The sequence below is a fragment of the Anticarsia gemmatalis genome, chromosome 19 (assembly GCF_050436995.1).
Source record: "Anticarsia gemmatalis isolate Benzon Research Colony breed Stoneville strain chromosome 19, ilAntGemm2 primary, whole genome shotgun sequence".
NCBI classification, from domain to species: Eukaryota; Metazoa; Arthropoda; class Insecta; order Lepidoptera; family Erebidae; genus Anticarsia; species Anticarsia gemmatalis.
Genome location: NC_134763.1, coordinates 5,627,269 through 5,649,348, shown reverse-complemented (window position 1 = coordinate 5,649,348; position 22,080 = coordinate 5,627,269). Strand labels below are relative to the sequence as shown.

Here is a 22,080-nt window from a genome sequence, read left to right as displayed (position 1 = left end):
GTAACTAGTGCAGATAGTAAAACGGATACAAATCTTCCCATATGTTAGAAATACTTAGAAATCGTAAACACAAATGATGGCAAAATGTGCGACAAAACAATAATGTCATAACCTCCTGAAATCGTAACATTTGTGATCGTACGTAACATTACTACGTCAACAAACCTCCGCGAACACTGAGCTACGTAGGTTCACGAATTTTTTGCGTCACCACCAACGCACGCACCGCAATCGATTTAAGGCTTTTTTAATAAACGTCCGAGCGAATTTCTATGACGTAAGTTCTTTTCAGGAGGTAGGCCATCTAGAGCACCCTTTCATATAACACCTAGCCTTACTCACTTACATTAGGTCGGGGAAAAAGTCTTTTCGCATTATAGTATGTATGAACTTGTAATAAAATCTCTTTGACTTCAAGAATCACAAATGAGTATGCGGTTCTTTAGGTTTCTTTCAGTGAGCTCGTAAGGTACCCAAATATCGAGCTTTTTTGTGTAGAGAAAAGATTTTATTACAAGTTCATACATACTATAATGCGAAAAGACTTTTTCCCCGACCTAATGTTTGACAGGTTCTCTTCGTGAATCGTGAACTAGGCTAGGTGCTATTCGAACGGGTGCTCTAACATACCTCCTTTTTTAGCCCCTACGTATTGACATTTCGCAAGGCTATTCTAATTCCTACCGTAGGGTATAGGTTTATTGAAATAGGTTTCACTGCTATGTATATTTATAGCCAATGCTTATTTCTGAATATTATAAGAGCATTTGGAATCCTTGGTGCGACAAGCGGAATACGACCATTTTTTTAACGACGAAAATAATTAAAAGTACGCTATCACAAAACACATTTTACCAAAAATAAAAAACCAATTAACAAAGCAAAAACTTTTCTATTGTTTCACAAAAACGGCCAATTGTGACCTGTTTGTATTTCATCCTCCATCACCCTTATTTCTAATTGACCTTTGCTTAAAATAGAAGGAACGGCCTTTGTCCTGTTAAGATTAATGAGTTGACTTTGTACGTACGTATACCTTAACATAAATAACTTTCTTTATACATTTATTTTATTGCTTAAGCAGGTTGCGGTGTTTTAGTAATCGATAATACTATGAAGCAAGTCAAGGACTGTTATTATCTATTTATTAGCTATTGGACAACATGATACGAATTGTGATGCCTACTATTGGACTTAAGTTCTACGAATATGAATTAATAAGCTAAATATATGGAATTTTGTTACATCAGTATCAAAAATTATGGTTAGTTTTAAACTTAAGTGATGTTACTGACATCTAGTGTAATATTTTCTTTTTTTTTTCATTTAGTAACTTAACATACTTAATTTAAAATTCAGGTGAATTTTTAATCATTTGTCGATTAACAGTGAAGATTATCTAACGTTACATAAACAAATGCGACACCCGACAGCAGAAGAAAGAGACAGAAACAAAACAGAAAACAACAATAGAGATTCAAAAACGTACCTGTATGACGCCATTTTGGAACCACTGAATTTAAAAACACTAAAATCTAGTCACTTTTGACACTGATAGCCATTTTCAATAACTTATCTTTTAGAAAGGATAGATCAAAAATGGATAAATTAGAAGGAACATTATTTTTTTGTGAAGATAGTTTGGCTTAATTGAAATGTAGTGAATCTAGCTCTGGTTAGGTAAGTGAGAGCGGGTCTAAGTTCTCCCCAGATATGAATCCAGGGTGTTACTGCGTATTACCGTGGTGTTACGTTACCGCTTCGTGACTAGTGTCAGTGTGGGCGGCCTTGTCCTTGCCCAGTGGATCGATCGGCGCGCGCCCGCCCGCCCAGCTGGAGCGGTGGAGCCGGCTCCAAGTAAACACTGCTCCCTCAATGGACGAATAACCCTTGTTCTATACTTTGTTTTTCATGTTTATATACTTAGGCATACTTTAGGTAAGGTTAAGTCATTCGGTGTCGGGTATTATTGATTGATCTTTAATTGTATAACATTTTGAAGATGCTTTTTTTCAGTGTACTTGGGAGATTTGATTGGTAAGGAGGCGAGAATAATTTGTTTTGAATTTGTGTCTTTTTAGGTATAAGTAAGGTTAAGTCATTTGGTCTAAAGTTGTCTTAATTAATGTTTCATTTAGAAAACAGTATATTTGGGTATGAAAATGTCTTTGTGATGAATTTGACTATGTGTAAATTTTTATGCTCTTAAAAACACCTTTATCAGTTAATGTAGGGTACTGCTAATTAATTAAGAATACATGTATTTTTTATGGTCCATACCGGCCTGCCTTGATCAATCAATGGTAGAATATATTTTATTTTTCATGTTTCTTTCTTTATAATTATGTATTTTGGGTAAGGAAAAGTAATCAGATTGATGCTTTGCTTGAATATTTTATGGTTTGAATGTTATATTTGACTATTATAGGTACATGTTTTCGTGGTCCAAGACAGCAGAGTGCAATTGGTTTTAATGTCTATGTACTAACTACAGTTTGAGGTTAGTATAAATAATTTGACTTAAAGCTGTATCCCTATTTATATTGCTTATGATTGTGATAGAGTATAATAACATATAATAATATTTTTATGTATTGGCAAAATATTTATATACAAAAATAGCTTTAAAAACAACTAGTGAAATATAATAACTGTGACCAGTTAGGTGTCATCTTAACAAATAATAATATGGAGAATATATTTATGTAAAAGAGGTTTTAATCAAAATGAATCACGATACCTCGCTGACTTGCTGTTAGAAAGAACTGGTTACAAACCATGTTGCATTTTATTAAAAAACAATAATCATAATATTGACGACATTTTATCACATAGTTGTGCAAATTAAGTTCCTTTATTATAAGTAGGTATGTATAATTAAACACTTTAAACTTTGGAGAGAAAAGGTTCAGAAAATAAATATTCTAAGACATTAGCCCTATTATTCAAAAAATATATAAACTTATAAAAGGCTCATAAAGACTTTTGTTTCTTTCACTTCTTAGTAAAATGAAAAGGACAAAACATATTGTAGTAGTATTTTAACTAAAATAGGTTTATAGTGAGTTTATGAATAAGAGGGTTAGTATATTGTGGTGAATTCAAGGCCGAATTATTCCCTCATTCCGGGAGGAGATTTCAGGAGACAGACATGCCCAGTAGTGGCATAGTTATGGGTTATTGGCATTGACATGAGAAAAAACGGTCTAAGCTAGTGGTAGATTCAGTAATACCGTACCATACAATAACTTATTATAAGTGTGGTTTGAAGTATTCAATGCGTTTTAATAATTTCCATTTAAATGATTTGTGTTTTAGTAACATAGAAAGAAAAACTACAACGAAATTTCGTATAGTATAAGCTTGTTACCTGAAATAATTTATTATGTATCTTATGGAAAGTATCAAAGCCCTCGGGAGGCTTACGTAAGGACATGGGTTGAACACAGAGAGATCCTCAGAGGCCAGTCATCTAAAGTTGGACGGGTCACTTACTCCGGACCGCTACCCTCTTAGGCCGTATACAAATTTATTTACCTGAATGTGGTTTTGAAAAGGTAAACGGGGAATTATTTATTTTTGTAATATTACGTGTGTATTTTCACAAAAAATAGGCTGATATAGACATTTTGCTAAAATTATGTTAAATGCGATCGTTTTGCTATAAAGCAAGCCCGTTATCAAACATCGAGATGTTCCTAAAAAAAAACGAATAAAAGAATCCAATCTATAAAAGAATCCAATAGGCCATAACAATTTTAAAAACTTCTTGAAATCAGGAACAGTAAAGAAAAGAAAAATAAGGTAAACATATTACTATAAGCGTTTGCGAAGTAATCAATTAGGTTAATTACGAACTCGTTTTAAAATAACTTAAATCAGAGCAGAGTATCAAAAGCTGTTATCAAACATTGTAATAAATTAAACAAATGTAGAAACCGTGTAAGTTTTTTTAGAATAAAAAGTCCGCATACGAATCGATACATCCGGTGCGGAGATTCAACGCCAAAGATAGACAAAGGTTTTAAAATAACAGCCCTCTTTCCGCAAGTCTTAAAATAAACACCCACACTCTAAAAGGAAACTTTTAAAAAGTTAAGATTTTGTCTTGCAAAAAATTTTTGCAAGAAAAAATCTTAACTATTTATTCTCAATTTTTTTTTATTCTGTAATTCATACTATCCATAATTTACAGTTCATTTATTAACATAATTTATCAGGTAAATAGTTACTTATATGCAAAAAAACAAATTTCATATTGGTAAATAAATAGTCTTTATGGATAATCTTAAATATTTTATTTATTTACAAGAATGCGCATAAGCAAAAAAGGGAAAATGTAATAAATTGTCTATGTTAAATATCGTTGACGGATAAATAACGAGAAACTAATAGACAGATTTAACATGTTCTTTATAAACAAACGGTCCAAAATATAAAAATGTCTCGAAAGTTACTCTACGATATGAAAATTGGTTCTTTAATTAACATTGTATACAAGTACATAAATAATGTAAGCATACTCGAACAATACATCCTAATGAATCCACGGGAGACATAACCGGGAACGTTAGTGACTATTTTGCAAGGGAACATCAATAAACAATTTTTTTGTCGAGTGGGCGGGCGCGGGTCGATAGAGGGAGAAGATTCGCCGCCTACACAAACTACCCCGCAGCTTCCCCTGACCCAAATACAGGGGGATGAGTCACACACACAACTATACGTACACACACACTCACACAAACAGCGTGTAATAGTACGTACACACTATATAACATGACATGCTATGTAACAAAGATTTATAACATTTATTGCCAGTTTTACAGTTTATGAATAAGTGTCAGGTAACCTATCTGCTAAGTAAAGACAGGAAATGTATGAAACCCCAGTCAAAATTCCAACCAATAAGCTATCTAATTAATTAATTATCAGCAAAGTCTTCTACTACAGGCTATTTTCTACTTAAAAGAAATCTTCAATCACAATCTTATTGTATGAATATTGTTAACGAAATAAAAATGTTTGTTTTTATTTATAAATCGAAGTATTTTATTTAATAATCAAAAGAAAACTTACAGCTAAACAGTATGAATACACAAACTTAAAATATAAAATAAGGCCAGTTACAATACTTCACTAATAACAGCATAAGTATTGTAGTAGTAAGTGATATTGCAGCAATGTCTTATAACATTGTTTTACGCTGAACTGTTACATAGCATGTTATGTTATATAGTGTGTACGCACCATTATGTACACACCAGCTAACATCTTGCGTCTATCTATTACATGACAGGGCTATGAATAATATAGTCTTTAATAACAATTTGTTAAACATCCCTTTACGTACGACAGAGATGGAAAATGAAAGACAAGGAGGAAACGATTCCTTGTTGTTAAAAATGTACCTGTGTTGATTGTTGAACATTGTTAGCCAAGACTTTGTGTGTATGAAGTTATCTGAATGTATTTTCAATGGTGGTCTTATTTATTACATTAAATTGATGAGAATTAATTAAATTATTTTTTTTTATTCTAAATCAGTTTAAGAATGCATAATAATATAATCATTTCAAATATTAACCTTATTTTTTAACAAAGGAGATTTTTTTTTTCTAAATAGAACAGACTTTCTTTCTCTCAAATATAATGTAAAAGATATCTATTATATGGTATGATTAGGGAAAACCGGGACAAAGTAAATATTTTTTATGAAAAAAAGATAAGTAGTTTTGTCTGGTAGTCTTAATACAATGAGGTAAGTAATGAAGGTAGTTTTATTCAAAACTAGAATCGCGGACCACGTTTATGACGTAGGATTATCATATGCCTGTGGTAATTGACAGACAATGAAGAGATCTTGTTAAATTTATTTATAGTAGAACAATGAAATCAATTCATTTACGGCATGCGGCAAACATGTGGTAACGTTCTTTAAATATTCCCAATATCGTCCATATGTTCGTTAAAATTAGTTAGAAGCGTCCATTTTATAACGTTAATTGGCACACTTCTTATCGATCTTCAATATCATAATTGTGTTTAATAAGCCGAAGTAATAAAAGAATTAAATATCACTAAGAACAGGTATTTGTTGTGGGTACTTTGACTCTAGAACTATTAACGATACTTAGCAGCCGGTGAGCACAAAAAACATAACAAAAAGTGGGTATTCATTTGATATGTGGAAGCAAACATCTACCGCCAACAGCCATCCTTGAGGATTCAAGACTGATTTTAAACATAATGTAGTTCCCAAAACAACGTTAAATTGTTTGTTCAGACGATTAGCGTTGAAGCGAGTGACGTGAGACACTGCGCAAGGTGAGCTGACCAATTTCGCGCAATGAACAAATCATTTGTTCACACTACCTACAACACCACCAATGTTACCTATCTGTCGTTTAGTTCCTGTTATTATTTATGAGCCTTGAACGATACGGCTCCTCTAATTTATTCAGATTGCCGAAAGCCACGCAAACTAGCGTCCATACTTACTAGGTATACATACGTACATAAGTGGAAGCGTGATTACAAACATTACACAACTGATCGATTTTTGCTTGCGGTGGAACGCGCTCGCGAAAATTAACGTTTAATGCTTACCTCGGCTTTGATGGTGAGTCCTCGGGGGTCTCGGGCTTCAGGATACGGGATCACTCGCGTCGTTTACTGCGCATTTGTCCCTCAGATGTTGATTCCAGAAGAGGGCGCGCGAGAGAAACCAGCCGTCGCGGCGCGCGGTGCGCGGCAGAATCGCGCGGCCTCGACCTTGGCCGTCAAACCCGCGCATGCGTCCCGCGTCGCTCCCCCTCCCCCGCCGCGCCGCCCGCCGCCAGCAGCGTCTCCCCCGCCAATTATGTCATTATGTGCCGTCGAGTTTGCTGCTGTTGTGTTGCCAAACACAGTTGCGCTCTGCTGGAGCTGCTTCCAGATTTTTAATAAGGTCAAATGATACACGTAGTCAACCGTATTCTTGGAATCAAATCCGTATAACATGGCTGCTCCGAAACGATCAATGTTATTGTGTTGACAATTTACAACGATATCACAATATTTTACACGAGCATGATTGAACATAATTAAAACATTTAGCGTCAAAATAAGCAGATACGTTTGATTCATTTGTTTATTTACATGGTTATCACTGAGTTTCATAAGTATCACATGTTGTTCAAATGATTGACAAATGGAATAATTTGCCGTTTGGGTTGTGAAGTCTCTCTACTGTCCTGAAGAAATCACCCAGATGGTTATCCCATCTCGTGAAACAAAAATCGTGAACATTTATGTAAGAGCGGTCGAGGGTACAAAAGGTCTGCAGAGATTAGTCGGGGAGGCTTCGAGATTAATTCTTTGTAACTTTATCAGGGATTCCTTATAATGTTAGTAAAGTTAGTTATTTATGAGCTATGTTATTAATTTATTTGTCCTCGTTGCCAAAATTCAGTAATACTCAGCAGGTACCTAGCAAATATTTTTTAACGATAATTTCTTACAATTTGCCTTAAGAAGGTAGGCAAAAGCAGTATAATTTATGTTACCGATATGTAAAACTTTTGAATGTGTATTTATGCACTATCAAGTATCCATACTTACCTCTGCTTCTTGATTATTGTGTGACTTCCCTGGATCAATGTTCAATACTTCGCCTTTTTCACATCATGCATTTTCTATGCATGCAAGCTTGTGTGAAACAAGCTCTTTTTCTCTTCTTCCTTTTATTTCGGCTCCATTTCTATTTACAATAGAACAACTCAGTCTTTCCTTGCCACTAACATGTTCTTAACTAGTTATTTCTTAAATGCTGTATCATGTTAGTTGAAACTTTCAACTTTTAAGAACATACTCTCGAACTAACTTCCTTCCCTACCCTTCATCTAAATTGTGTACCATTTTGCAATCTTACCCTCCTGCTATTTTCATTGCACATTTCTCAGATTTATGCATATTTACATAATTCATAAAATATAGTACAAGGCATAAAGGTCATGCATTCGATGACCGTTTTTACCAAAATACTTAGACAGACAAATACTTTTTTTTTTTACTTAGTAGTAGTGAGTGTAATTTCACAAATAACTGTCTAAATAAGTAACAACTTATTTATATTTACTTATAGTAAAAATAAGTTCAATAAAAGTAACATTAGTAATTTGAGATTAATTTATTAATTTCTAAAGGCTGATTTTTCCTCTAAAATTGGATACTGGAATTTATCAACTTACATATAACTGTAGCTAAGTTTAGTAAAGTTGCCATTTCCACGAAATTGCGATAATACAGAAGTGATGACGCGAGCGATATTGCCGCATACTAGAACCTTTTGTTGTGATGTTTATTTTAAGACTATCCTACGTAATGAACATAAATTTGTTGCTAACGTCTAAATCCAACCAATAACTTTTAATAATAAAAAGCGCTTGGATCTTGTAGTAAAATAAATGTGAAGGCGTGATGCAGAAAAAATATATGGCACGAGATAAAATACACATGCGTTCTATTTTGACTTAATCTAGGTCAATAAAAAATCATCATTAGCCTAGCTTTTCTTTCCACTAAGTTGTAGTCGGCTTCCAGTCTCGTCGGATGCAGCTTAACACCATTTAAACGATACAACCATTTTCAGCTGAACGCAATTTTACATGAAGCTATTATCTATTGGACCTCTACAACCCAGTTACCTGGGCTACAACACGATATCCCTCGGTACACACTGGTATAATGTATTATGTTCATAATATTACTCTCTTTTAAATAAAATCGGGTTAAACCGTCAGAAAACCGAAATTATTATTGTAGCCTGAAGAGGCACATTTTATTCACAACCGGTAACAATTGGGAGAACGTGTTCTCGAGACAGTACCGAATGCAGATCTTGTTTTGTGGGAAACCTGTAGATGTTCAAGGGGTTTGAAACGTTTAAGGGCTTGCGCTTTAAATTGACCGATCCTTGAATGATCTTGATCTGGGAATAATAGTGATAAAATAAAATTCACTGTTTGTATTCTTGATAATCGTTGGTGAATATGTGTTTGACCTGAATAAAATATGAATTGATTTTGTTTTTGATTAATTCAGAATTCAGATTCTACGGAAAAGATTTGAGACGTATAGCAGTCCTCTGAAAAAAACGGCCTAGCAAATCAAGCGTAATGCATTATCTACTTACTACACATAGATGGAGTAACGTTGCTCGTACGAAAAGTACTGTGTAAGTGTTACCCTTTCACGAGGAAGACATAGGACACTGATAGCTTATAACCTGGATAAGATGAAACAGAAATGAGATGCTTTTTACCTCGGGAAATCTTTTTACGCGGATGAACTCGCGGGCAGAAGCTATTGACAAATATAAAGCGTACTTATGTTATTTTTTTTCAATATACCTACCCAGTTTGGGATAGACTGATGTGGATCTTACATAATCAATGTCATGTAATCTTAAATCAAAATCAGTGTAATCTAACAAATTGTAATCACCGGTAGTAATGAAATCTATTATTAATTCTAGCATCACTTCGACACAGTGATGTAATCTTATTGTTGATTTATCTGCACTTGCATACGTGTGCACAGTATACAAACAGTTTACATATACTATATGTATCTATAGTATAACCAATCGTTATTATTCTGTTGCTAAGCTGAAAACAATTTCAAACAGCTCGTAAACTAAGTGTTGGTATATACAATAGAAGTAAATTATTCCACTATAGCGTGTAATTATTTTGTAGGTAGGTTTAGCGCGAGTAACGTTGTTTTAGGCCTATTTTGAATTGTATGCTGAAGACGTAGTATCTTCATAATAAGAAGGGCCAAGACGTCAAAATGTCGGTACCTAGCGTACCTATGAAATATTTAGGGATTCTTAAAGATACGGTTTTTGATACCAAATCAAGAAAAACATTCTGTAAATTCCTAAGGAAAATGTTTATATCAGTTTTCCTTTTTAAATGAGAATGGTTAAACCTTAGTTTTCCTTTTTTTATGCCCAGCTATGAATATAATGGTTTGGTATAAAAGATTTATTATTAGGTCTGTACAGTAAAGTGTAGAATACTCTATTTGCAAACATACATAACAGAAGTAGTGCGGTGGAAGATTTATTTTTAAGCGTAACTTTTCAAACTCCTCCAGGTTCAGATTCAAAGAAAATTATTGTGAATAGTTTTTGAAAATACCAAGTAGCGACATCTGTTATTAAGTATTGAAACTGCGACGTCTGCCAAATATGGTAGCATTTGAGGGTTAACTTCCGCTTACTTAGTTTCGGTATAAAATCAGAGATGTCGCTGTACGGAAATGTTACTTTTCAATTACCTACGGATCTTTCAAGTTGAGATATCTAAATGTCATTTTGTTTTTTATAATTATTATAGTTTTTACGATATAATAAAAGATAATCATATCTAATTAAGCAAGTAACCGTTGTTGGTTGGTTTATGATCGCTATCAGCATGTGTCCATCCGAAGGTAGACATAGGAAAAAATAAAAAAATTCAGCACGTAAACTTATTTATTTACAACAGAATAACTACTTATGGACTAATTTGTACAGCGAGCACAGGTAGCATGAAACCCATTCTCAGGTCCACCCACAACCCCTCACTGTCTTCCTAACCCTCTTTTTTTAGTACTCAATAACCAGACTTTTTTTAGACACAAGGCGGATTGATTTCCATACAATAACATGGATTACATACATTTTACGGTAATAGTGTGATAATCACTTTAATAACAGACCTTAACTTAATATAAACTTATATTTTAGATGAATACTGTATGGTGGAGGGCAGGTTTTCATGTAAATACCCGGTGCTACTCGTTGCTATGCTGTTGGCACTGGTGGTAGCTGTCACAGTGACTATCTTGGGCTCTTCTCTCGTTAACTTCCTAGCTCTGGAAAATAATAAAATTACAATTTTATAAATACCAACCATACGTCCATATTATCACGCCTTCCGACTATGTAGGCAGAGATACTATACGCTCAAATTTCGCGTTGAACAAATGTTAGTCTCGTAAAATGGATGCCATTTAGTTTACCGGACACGTTATTAAATCCAATAATTAGAACTTATAGTCCAACTTTGTAGAGAGCCTTAACATGCACGATTTATCTAGATTATAATACATGATTTTGTTTTTTCCGAAATTTTGTAGCTGTACCAAGCATGTTATGACGTAGGCATTCGCTAAGCCAGAATTTTGATCAATTCTACCCCCAAGAAGTATAAAGGGAAATTAAAGTTGGCATGAAAATTCAGTCCTAAATCACAAACTTTGCTGACGAAGTCGCGTGAATAAGCTAAAGTTGTAAAATAAAATAATGTAATAATAAAAGATAAAGTTGTTAAATAAAATAATGTTACTAACTTGGGTGTTAAGCATAAAGTAAGTAGTTTGTTCGCGGGTGCTTCGGCGAGCAGCCACAATAACAGTGACGCCAAACAACCCCAGACTATGGCACCTGCTGTTGAGTTTAACTGAAAAATAACAATTGAATTATAATATTTTTATTTCAAACCATTAAATTCAAATTCAAATTCAAATTCTTTATTGCTCTCATGTGTTACAAAGGTGTTACATAATATTAGAAAACAATATGAGCACAATTTGGTAGCTGGAGCTTATTGGTGCCCGTTAAGCACAAACGTTAAGAAGAAAGACTAAATATAATATTTATTGCAAATAATATTAAATAAATAACATTTACAATTAAAAATTAATCATCTATACCTAATATAAAAATGAATCGAAAATGTGATGATGAAATTCTTTTTTTATAATATTCCTTGAAGTACGACGATGGTTCTTATGGAGATAAAAAAATTAATTAAAAATCAACCGTTAGGCGGTTCGAAGGTCGCCGGGTCAGCTAGCTCTTAATATTATTTTGTTAAGCCTTGCCTTCTTGTGTCGATAACTGTACAATTGTACTTACAATTTCAAAATAGTTGTTATGTGTCGGGTTCCTGGTGGTGAAGACGCTACGAGTAATCAGAAGAGCGTGGGTCAGGTACAGGCCGTAAGCCAGCCGGCTCAGAGGCACCCACGGGTACCAAGACAGGAATGACTTTACTAATGCTGCAAAACAAAATATTATACCTCAATTACATGCCATGCATATAATAATATGAAACCTGCTTCAAGGTGAAGGTGTATGAAATACTCCCACGTGCCATAATAAAAGTTAAACCTTTTACCATATGCCGTCACCAAACTCCAGGCTGCTGTTAAGAAATTTCTAAATTGTATAAATATCAAATTCCATGTCGATTCTAAAATTTACGGATGTATTCGGTGTAGAATTCATATTAAATCACTCGATACACGCAGAGATTCAATAGACCTATTGTTCCTTTATAAACTTTAAAACAATTTTTTTGACTGTCCACAACTAATAGAAAAAATTAAATTTAATGTCCCCTATAGATATCCACGTAGTCCTATTAATTTATTACATCCTCCTTCACGTAAAACTGTTCTCGGCTACAACTCTCCCATACCAAGAATTAGTAGACTGTATAATAATTCCACTAACAAAATTGATCTGTTTGGTAACACCCTCAAAAATTTCAAGAACCAAGTTCACAACAGACTCGATTATGACAAACATTCGATTTGAATTAGATTTTAACAATTGGGTCACTTTATATCTAATATAAAATTTTTATTGAAAGTACTGGATCATTGATAGTTTATAATCTGTCTTCTATGCATGTTGTGTTTGCCGATTAATATTGTACACATATATCCTATTTTTCCTGTGTATGTTTACCTATGTAAGAAAAGTGTAACAATTGTAGGCGAACCATAAATAAATAAATAAAATAAATAAATAGAAGTAACTCTTTAAATGTAAAAAATAGCTTTTAATATACGTAGCCTTCTTGCTTATAAGCATTCTTGCTAAATGATTAATAAGCTAATTGAACCCGTTACTGGCTTACTGCAGGGCAAGAATGCTGGAAAGTTAGACCTTGCCTACTTCTTCTTCTGGTTGGGGACTTGTACAAAATGATAATAAGTAAAAAAAACTTCAGATTAAAATCTACTATTTCTGTTATATCTACGTTAGTTGTTCGAATTGGCCCCGATGCGCGATACGATCAACCCGTTATAAAGAAAATAACTTCATGTAATGATAACGGTTTTTGAGTATAACCTTTGATATCAACCTTTTTAATTACTGGATACTGGACAGTTTAAAAAATAAAGAGATGCCATTAAGGTTTTTTTTTCGATTACCTTTTTATTCGATTAATGGCTACCTATAAATTATTTTCGGCTCTTGTAGCCAGGGTTAAATTTATAAAATGCAATTTTTATTTATAACCTTCTTATCTACGGCAAAAATAAAATTGGGTTCATTACTCCTTTTTTGTATGACCTTAACTCAAACATCACTATGTTAACAAATATTCAATCAAATTTCTGTTTGGAATTAGGTCACCATTCTTTTTTTGTTGCATTTTTTTGCAGATATTTACCTAACTTTATACTCATTGGAAAATTACAAGTTTAGTTCACAAATATTTGTCCTGGGTTTTGAAGCTACCAACCCAGTGACTACGACCATTATCAAAACATTCTAAACTAATAAATACTTACGGACATGTCCGAAACAGCAGCAGAACACTATAAGCGCTACCCCAGCGGCCCAAACAGGTCGGTTGAGGGCGGCGTACATCGCGCCTTCAAGAGGAGTGTAGCTGCGCCATATGAACGAACTCCCGAACAACATCACTGCCAGCATCAATACTAAAGCCGAACACGTGCCGAGGATTGACCATTTCTGAAAAGATTAAGTTCAGTAGCTTTATCATCATCGCTTAGCCTTTCTTCCAAACTATGTTGGAGTCGGCTTCCAGTCTCACCGGATGCAGCTGAATACCAGTGTTTTACATGAAGCGACTGCCTATCTGACCTCTACAACCCTGTTACCTGGGATATAACACGATACCCTTCAAGTAAGACTGGTTATCAGACTTTCAAGCATGTGACTACTGTTAACGACTGTCAAAGATCTTCGAAATTGACTTCACAATTTAACATGCCTTCCGAAACACAGAGGACGGCGATATGTATGTAATGGTTACCCATCCACAGAACAACCCTGGCAAGCGTGGCTTGACCTCAGAGATCTATCCGCCTGGCTGTGGTTAACTAAGCCACAAGCTCCTCTAAGTTCAGTAGTTTTAATGTACCGTAATTAAGGTGGTGCTAATGTTGTGCAAGGTTTTAATCAGGCATCGATCAGTTACATCAATGGTAAATGGCGTGACGATCTAGATGCCTTTAATATTAATTGGACACGCATAACAGGAGATAGGGAGGATTGGAAAAAGATGGGGGAGGTCTTTGCCCCGGCAGTGGGACAATACAGGCTAACAAAAAGAAATCTAACCTGTTTGATTTTATTGAGACTGCCGTTAGCGCTGTACTTGACGAACACGTAGCCGCTGTAGAAGCCCACGAGGTAGGCGGCGTAGCGCGTGTGACTCTTTATATACGCCAGGTGGTAGTCCTCCGGCCCTCGAGGGTTCATCACGAACCTGCAAATATAAATCATAACTTAGTTATTATTATTATCAACTGTACGTTTAGCGCAGTTGTTAACGTAGTTGTAAATTTGTCTACGTACCTTAAGTATATATTTAGAAGTGTATAACCAGTTATGTGGTTACAATAGTACAAACTATGCTTAGTTCGAATTCTGATGACCGCGTGTGAGTGGTCTTAAGATATTTGTGACGTGCTCACGACGCTATATTTATGTCGACATTTGCCGACGACACTTTACGATTTGTCAAGTTAAGCCGACCGTGGCGGTCAAAGGGTTAATAACTTTGTACTTAAAAGTTGGTTTACAATTATCTGGGGGCACGGAAGTGCCCCCGCAAGTCGAGCAAAAAAAAGCGGCACGGCCGTAACATCCTTTTCTCGAAGCAATTCGGGCTATTTTTGACACCCCTATAATTTCGTTGTGGATAAAACAAGAAGCCTGGATTTTCAGCAACTAATCAGTCATTGTATAAACACGGTATATTTAAAATTTCAGTCAATTTGAACCAGTGGTTTAAAAATTACAACTTGTTAAAGTTTTGAATTTTGTCACTCACTGATTCACTGATTCACTGACTCACTGACTCACTGACTCACCGATCATCAAAAGTCTAAGGTACTTCTAGCAGACTTAGAAGCTTAAAATTTTGAATACAAATAGGGTTTAGTATCTTAATCATGGGAAAAATTTAATATTTTTTAATTTCGGTCCAGTTTTCTAAATACACCAACTGCAACTATAACTTTGTAATCCCATATAAATGTATAAGATTACAAGGTTACATTTGCAGTTAATGAATTATTATTACTGTAGAAAATAAAATAAATAGGTGTAAATAGGTATCTACTATATGAGGCATAACGGGAGGGGGTATAAGGTGGGTAAGGGTGTTTAGCCCATGAAATTGAACAACATTCCCATAGGAAAATATGTTGAATTATGAAAAAAAAAACGTCTTTCCATACAAATTGGACTTATGTTCGCTCTACAAAAAGAAGTGAGATGCCATCAAAAACATTCTGTAAAAACCTCAAGTCTCGCCGTAAAAAGTTGTGAGATCTATATAATACCAAGTCGTTTAATCTATTTAGTCTCTACTTAAAGGAACTTCTGTCTTAAGTTATTACGTATGTTATTATCATGCCAATTTAAAAAAAAATACCTTTAAAACAAATAGATCGACTTGGTCATCGCAAGAAAACACAAATTCGCCATAAACATTTCGGGACCATTAACTTCTTGTCTTGCTGTGTAGTGTGGTACATACTAATAATCAAATCATGCGATGGCCAGGTCGGTCTATTTGTTTTAGAGGTACTTTTTTTTAAATTGGCATGATAATAACATACGTAATAACTTAAGACAGAAGTTCCTTTAAGTAGAGACTAAATAGATTAAACGACTTGGTATTATATAGATCTCACAACTTTTTACGGCGAGACTTGAGGTTTTTACAGAATGTTTTTGATGGCATTGTTATTTACTCACTCAATTGTAAAGAGTTGTATAGCATTCAGCTGGTACATAAATGTAATGATGCCTGGAGTCACGATGGCTGCGACTGTCAGTATCGCGGCCACGATGATACCGAGGGTAGAGTGACGCTTGTACAGAGTGTACGCGAGGACGGTCACCACGAAGAAGTGGAAGTCACATGGTATGTACCACGATATCACCATGCACTGCAATAAATTGACTATTAATACATGTACATATTTATCTGTATGTAAATTCCGAAACGAGCATGTTTAGCAACACCGTCTGTCTCGAGACAACAAATGCCGAGAAAACAAACCTGTCAAGAACGTAAGTTGGAAGTAGGCTGGAAAATAAACACTAGTTTCGTCTAAAAGGATTTGGAGGGCTAGCAGACCTTTGCAGTTTAACCAAATGCAAGCAACTCTTCTTTGCGGGTAAAACAATAAATAATTTAAGTGCATGGTAGTTTTCTTCGAAATTTAATTACTCTCGTTGCGGAGCTTTTTAAGGAAAGTGTACTTCGGATTCGAGATGGTTGTTTCGCAGTTGGATTATAACGACTTGTAGGTTAGTAGTGTTTGAATTATTTTGATTTATATCGAGTTCTTGGCAAAAAATCTACTCGCATTATTAATAGATATACTCACGATGTTCTCAGTATCCACATAGTTATTGACCATGAGGAGATTGAGCCACCAGTTCTTGCGGCACTGCTCCGTGTCGTGCGCCACCGCCCTGTTCCACAGCGGACCGTTACCCGTGTATGGGAACACTGCGCTCGTGTAGAACACTACTATTGCGAATGCTACTACCAACCTGTAAAGAACAAGTTATTGACTCTTGTGGAAAAGCTATTGGTGTGAACTGGAAATTATAAATGGCTTCTCATTTCTTTGTGGTTTTAAGAAAAGAAAGCGATCTAAAGAAGAAACATCTCTAACGTAGTTATAAATGATAAAAACAATGGCAAGGATGCTTTACCAACGTAGTTATATATCTTTTTGATTTGACAATACATTATTAAAGTAAAATGTTATTGGGTTGTGGAGTTCCGATGGGTAGTTGCTTCATGTAAAAAACTGGTATTCAGTTGCATCCGGCGAGACTGGAAATCGACTCCAACTTAGTTTACAGTTTGACATTATAACAGTTTTATAAAATGTAATCTACAATACGTTTAAAATGAACCTGTTCCTAACTTTCCTTTATAAATTAATCATTTGGTATTATATTAAAATATCATAGAATCTTACCTCACATATCTCTTCAGTATAAGGAAGAGAGGATTGGGCAGTCTCTTGAACTTTGCCAGGTTGGTGATGGTGAGGAAACCCGACAGTAAGAAGAACGTGTCCACGAACAGATCATCATGAAGAACTAACAAGCCGACTGGAGATCTGAAATCCTAGTAATAAAAAAAATTACATCATTTTAAAATATCCAAAGTACTTTTTAATTTAAACGCGAAAATTTGTAAAGATATTTGTATTTTTGTAACTTATTGAAACAAAAACTGTTGAATGAATTTTAAATAAAGTGAATTACGATTATTACTTTCTACGCCGGGACATCTTTTCATGAGCACGAATCCAGCTGACTCTATATGTGTGTATTTATTCCTCTCAAAATAAAAACTGGATATGAAGTTTAAATATAACCTGGTTTCAGGATACGTATTTGATTGAAAAATACAAAACATGATACATAAAATAATCTTTTACACTTTTTTACCGAATATTTACAGAAATAAGGTAGTTAGTTACCTGATCCGTAGTAAACCCATCGCTGATCGGTCCAGAATTAAAAATGCCTATCTGATGATCCAGTACTATGAGACACATCGTCAGGTAGCGTATTCCGTAGAACACTTCGATGCCTTCCTTCTTCATCCTTAGAAGATCCAGAGCATTTTCTCTCAGACAAAATGCTTGGACGATACCGCTTTCTAGAAACAGTAGTTTGTTATTAATTGGTTACTTAACTTTAAATAGCTTAACTATTGATTTTTTAATTTACTTACTCTTTGTATTTGGACTTGAATCAGTTTCTCGGCAATTGATAAAAGTGCAAATTAGGCACATCACTGTTAACGATCCCATTAGCGCGCTGTAAAAAACAAAATATTTTATTCAGTTACACGATAAATTCTAAGACCTATGTATTTTTATTAATTACACACGATTTATTAATTACATGAAATCGTAAAATCTCTAAAATTTAAGCGAAGCCTTTTTTTATTTAGTTTTATGACGATTCTGACTTTATGCATCATTCCACCAATAACACAGTATTAAATAAAATATATCAGAAAATATCTTAAAGTCACATCATTTCGACGTTAAGCAATCGAAATTTTATTAAGTTCCTTGATACTTACAAATAATATAGATATATAAACAAGCACTTACAAGAAAGCATAGAAGAGTCCATCGTATGGTTGATATTCCTCGCTGACCTGGCACTCCTCGGTGATGGTGATGTTGGTGCGCATGCGCGCGGCGCCGAGGTGACTGCGCGCCAGCATCACTCCGAGCAGTCGCTCCACCGTGCGCGGCGCACACGCTGCGGGCACGCATGCGCCCCATGTCAACTCGTTTAACGGACGAGAGTGCGGTGGACGATACTGTATATTAAAAAAACATAAATAATGAGGGTTGTTAGACTTTCACTGCTGTGCAAGGATCTGCACACGTTACGAAAATAATTAAACTGTAGTATTGGTATTATTATCAATATGAGGAATTTACAAGGGTCAATTTTTGCGCTCTATATAGTCGCTTCACAAAGGCATTTAGTCGCTTGTTACCTAACCGAATTGCTATTATTGCGACGGTATTTTTTTATAAAAGTATTTCTAATTGTTACAAATCTAAGAAATGTGACATGTATGCAGTCGTAGCACATTCGTAGCATATTGCTACGAAAATAGGACAACAATATTACCTGAATAAAATCCAAAGCAGACTGGTATGGATTGAAAGGTTTCTCTACCCGTCGTCTTACAGCTTTGTCAGTTCTCTCCAAAACTATTTCAGCGAGGCAGTACTTTGTCTTTAGCTCCGGATGAGTCTTCGCCCACGGCGCCTTCATGCACTGATCGAAGTTGCCCAGTTGAAATCTGTTGCCGAACAAAAGGCCTTGAGGCTCTGAAGACAGCGCATCCCAATCTGTTTATGAATTAAAATAGTAATTTAATTCAAACGTTTTGAAAATATTTTATCGTTGTGAACAATCTATTGAATAAGTTGTAAACTGAGAAACAAACAGTACAAACCGGTTAGCAGTTGTCTTCGTGCATGAATTTATGGAAATGTATAATGACTCAATTCGTCTTTTGACGTATTTTGTCTAGTTGCTAATATTTTTTATTTTACCTTGTTAAAAAAATACGTACGTTTTGAAAATAATAATTACGTAAACGACGATTTTTTTCGGACGGTAGTAGTTTCATTGTGTGAAGATGAAATTAAAGTTTAAGAATCACTTTATTTTAACCCATGACTTTCCCACTGCTGGACAACTTGCTCCTCAAAATTTATATATTTATTCAATGTAATAGGAGTATCTTGTAGTATTTGTTAAACAATTTAAAAAGTAACACTAAGAAATTGATAGCAAAACATACCCCAAACAGCCCAAAGTGTAAAATTCTGCAAGTTGTAAAGCAGACGATTTATACGATCCAAACAAGGTTTTTCTTCGGCACTCCAGTTCTGATTCTTCAACGCAAACAGCACATCATCTAAGTACACACTACCATCACCTTCTTTCACACTATTAGTATGCTCTTTTTTCTCACTTTCTTTTGACAAAACACTTCGCGTGGCATTTTCAGAAGGTATCTCCGTAGAATCACTCAGTTCAATATACTTGGAACGATCAGTAACATGACATTTAATTTTATCTAACGCAATAAGACCGAAGAATATTAAGTAAATGTACTTCATTGTGTCTCGGGTTCGTGTGGAACTGAAGTCTAGGTAAATGGGTGTTTGGTTATAAAAGATTTATATTGCATAATAGTAAGACAATCGTCGATTCTGCTGGTAATTAGTTTTCATTGTAGATGACTGTGGCGTGCTGACGGTGGCTGCGGGGTAAGTGATTCATTTATAATAACTTGCAGACATGAACAGATGAGAGTGTTGAATATTTTATAAGTATGGTTTAATTCGGTTCATTTATTTTTGTTTATCAAATTTTTTATGAGCTTTACATGGCATCTGGCTCATTCCATGAAAAATTAAGCAAGTATTTTATCTTATTAAAATGTTGTGCTCTTACGAAAACAGTACGCATTTGTTAACAGGTCTAAATGTAACCTGTGAGATAATGAAAAACTAATTTATTATTTTTTTTTTGTTATTGCGTACGTTTACGCCATCTACCCTCTGAGCTTGGAATTATTCTGCATGCTCGAGTACCGAAGGGGTGAGTACGAATAGGGTAGCAAAGTAAGCAAAGAGTGGCAAGCTGGAATACGGGACCGAAATGTATGTATTTGTGTCATGTAGATGACGCTACCAGTCTTTCGTATATATTTATACGAGACGAAGAATTAGATGTTTGTTATTCATTCACGCCGAAATTACAGAACAGATTTTGATGTAATTTTGATTCACAGATAGCTTATAATCCGGATTTTAGTACATTATAATACTTTTCCCTAAAATCTTTTTTCGCCGATGAGGTAGCGGACAAAAGCTAGTATATTAAAAGCAAGTTTATAAGTCTGAATTCTGGTTATCATATCATCATTATTTACTCTGCTTAAACTAAAATGAGGTGACCGTGTATCGTTTGTCCGGAGAGTACCTTTAATGAAACAATTATAACTTCCTAGCCATTGTTTAGTTCCTATTCTGCTTGTTACGACTATATTACACTCTGTTCGACTAGACACTATAGTCCAATTATTATAAAAATTACACAGGCTTATTAGTCGTTTTACAGTTAATATTTTTATAAATTAAGCATGGTTTGGCGTCGAGTATATGTTTGCTAAACAGCTGAATGGTGTATTATTTGAGTTTAAATCTCCTTGTTTCTATGATTAATAATACCTTGCATACGGTGGTGGTAAATATTTTCAAATAAAAACTAAGTAACTTCGAAAAGTTATTAGTGTCTTTCCTAAAATCAAAAATCAAAATCAAATCATTTATTCATTTAGGTCAAGTGCTGACGCTTATGATAGTCAATGATACAGAGAGTGAATTTACCGCCAGTTCGGAAGGTAGGGCCAATGAGAAGAGCTGGCAAGAAACTCCTGGCCACTCTTTTTAATCGCCAAATGATTTTAACAATATTTATGCTGGTATAAAACATTGATGATGTAAGTAGCTGCTACCTACCAACACTACCGAATACACTTTGGTCATAACATATTAAGGTGCTAATAAACAAGATATAATTAGTATTGGAAGCATGATGGGAGCATCTACCCACATAATAATATAAATGAAATCATAAGAGGCATTTCAAGAGCATACTGTGGTAAAGGAAGTACAGTTAGTGAAACGTAGTTGCTTAAAAAAAAAATAAAAGAATTATGGCAGTCACCACACCCAGGACGACCAGTCACCCCAAGCAGCACCCGTTCACGAGTATGACGCGTGGACCAGCCATCACCCCCTTCGCACATATTAGAGGGAAGGGGGTGACCCGGCACACGACGCCGCCGCAAGAAATGACATTTTAGTGAGCATGACGAACCTTGGCATGGGAGCCCACCATTTCAATGAAAAAAAAAGAAAAATGAATACCACTGAGACTCGTGCAATACCTCTCTGTTACAGAGTTCAAATGACTGATTAATGTTTATACAATGCAAAGATGTATATATAAATATATAGATATTTAATCTCGAGTTCTGTAGAACGCGTAACTAACTAATCCCATGTTTTCTTATCCATTAAGTAATCGTCAACCTTATAATAACCCCTTTTAATAAGATGATCTTTAACAACTACTTTGAATTTTTGTTGGGGAAGATCCATAACACTGCTAGGGAGTTTGTTATACAA

The 22,080-nt window shown here is 34.8% G+C and overlaps 1 protein-coding gene and 1 long non-coding RNA gene across 2 annotated transcripts in view; both read right to left on the bottom strand.

Annotated features, from left to right (window-relative positions):
- Window positions 1-6,745, bottom strand: part of LOC142981030 (uncharacterized) — a 53,901-nt gene extending 47,156 nt beyond the window's left edge. Inside the window, exon 1 of the long non-coding RNA XR_012959914.1 lies at window positions 6,610-6,745. This is a non-coding gene — a long non-coding RNA (uncharacterized LOC142981030). The remainder of the gene's footprint in view (window positions 1-6,609) is intronic.
- Window positions 6,746-10,512: 3,767 nt separating this feature from the next.
- LOC142981020 (nose resistant to fluoxetine protein 6-like) lies at window positions 10,513-20,012 on the bottom strand. Its single transcript, XM_076126672.1, has 13 exons — window positions 19,680-20,012; window positions 18,998-19,221; window positions 18,463-18,677; window positions 18,075-18,160; window positions 17,818-17,999; window positions 17,308-17,459; window positions 16,702-16,870; window positions 16,064-16,257; window positions 14,417-14,564; window positions 13,621-13,804; window positions 11,951-12,093; window positions 11,383-11,492; window positions 10,513-10,905 (listed from the first exon to the last, which is right to left on the bottom strand). The coding sequence occupies exons 1-13, from the start codon at window positions 19,999-20,001 to the stop codon at window positions 10,767-10,769; spliced, it is 2,268 nt and encodes a 755-aa protein (XP_075982787.1). The 5' UTR covers window positions 20,002-20,012; the 3' UTR covers window positions 10,513-10,766.
- Window positions 20,013-22,080: the final 2,068 nt, after the last annotated feature.

Bases quoted from the DNA above. Each gene is read 5' to 3' on its own strand.
- LOC142981020 (XM_076126672.1), bottom strand. From the start codon at position 20,001: ATGAAGTACATTTACTTAATATTCTTCGGTCTTATTGCGTTAGATAAA. The intron at 18,678-18,997 runs GTAATATTGTTG...TTTAATATACAG, and splicing joins CTGCTTTGGATTTTATTCAG to TATCGTCCACCGCACTCTCG. The intron at 13,805-14,416 runs GTTAGATTTCTT...TAATCTTTTCAG, and splicing joins GTCTCAATAAAATCAAACAG to AAATGGTCAATCCTCGGCAC.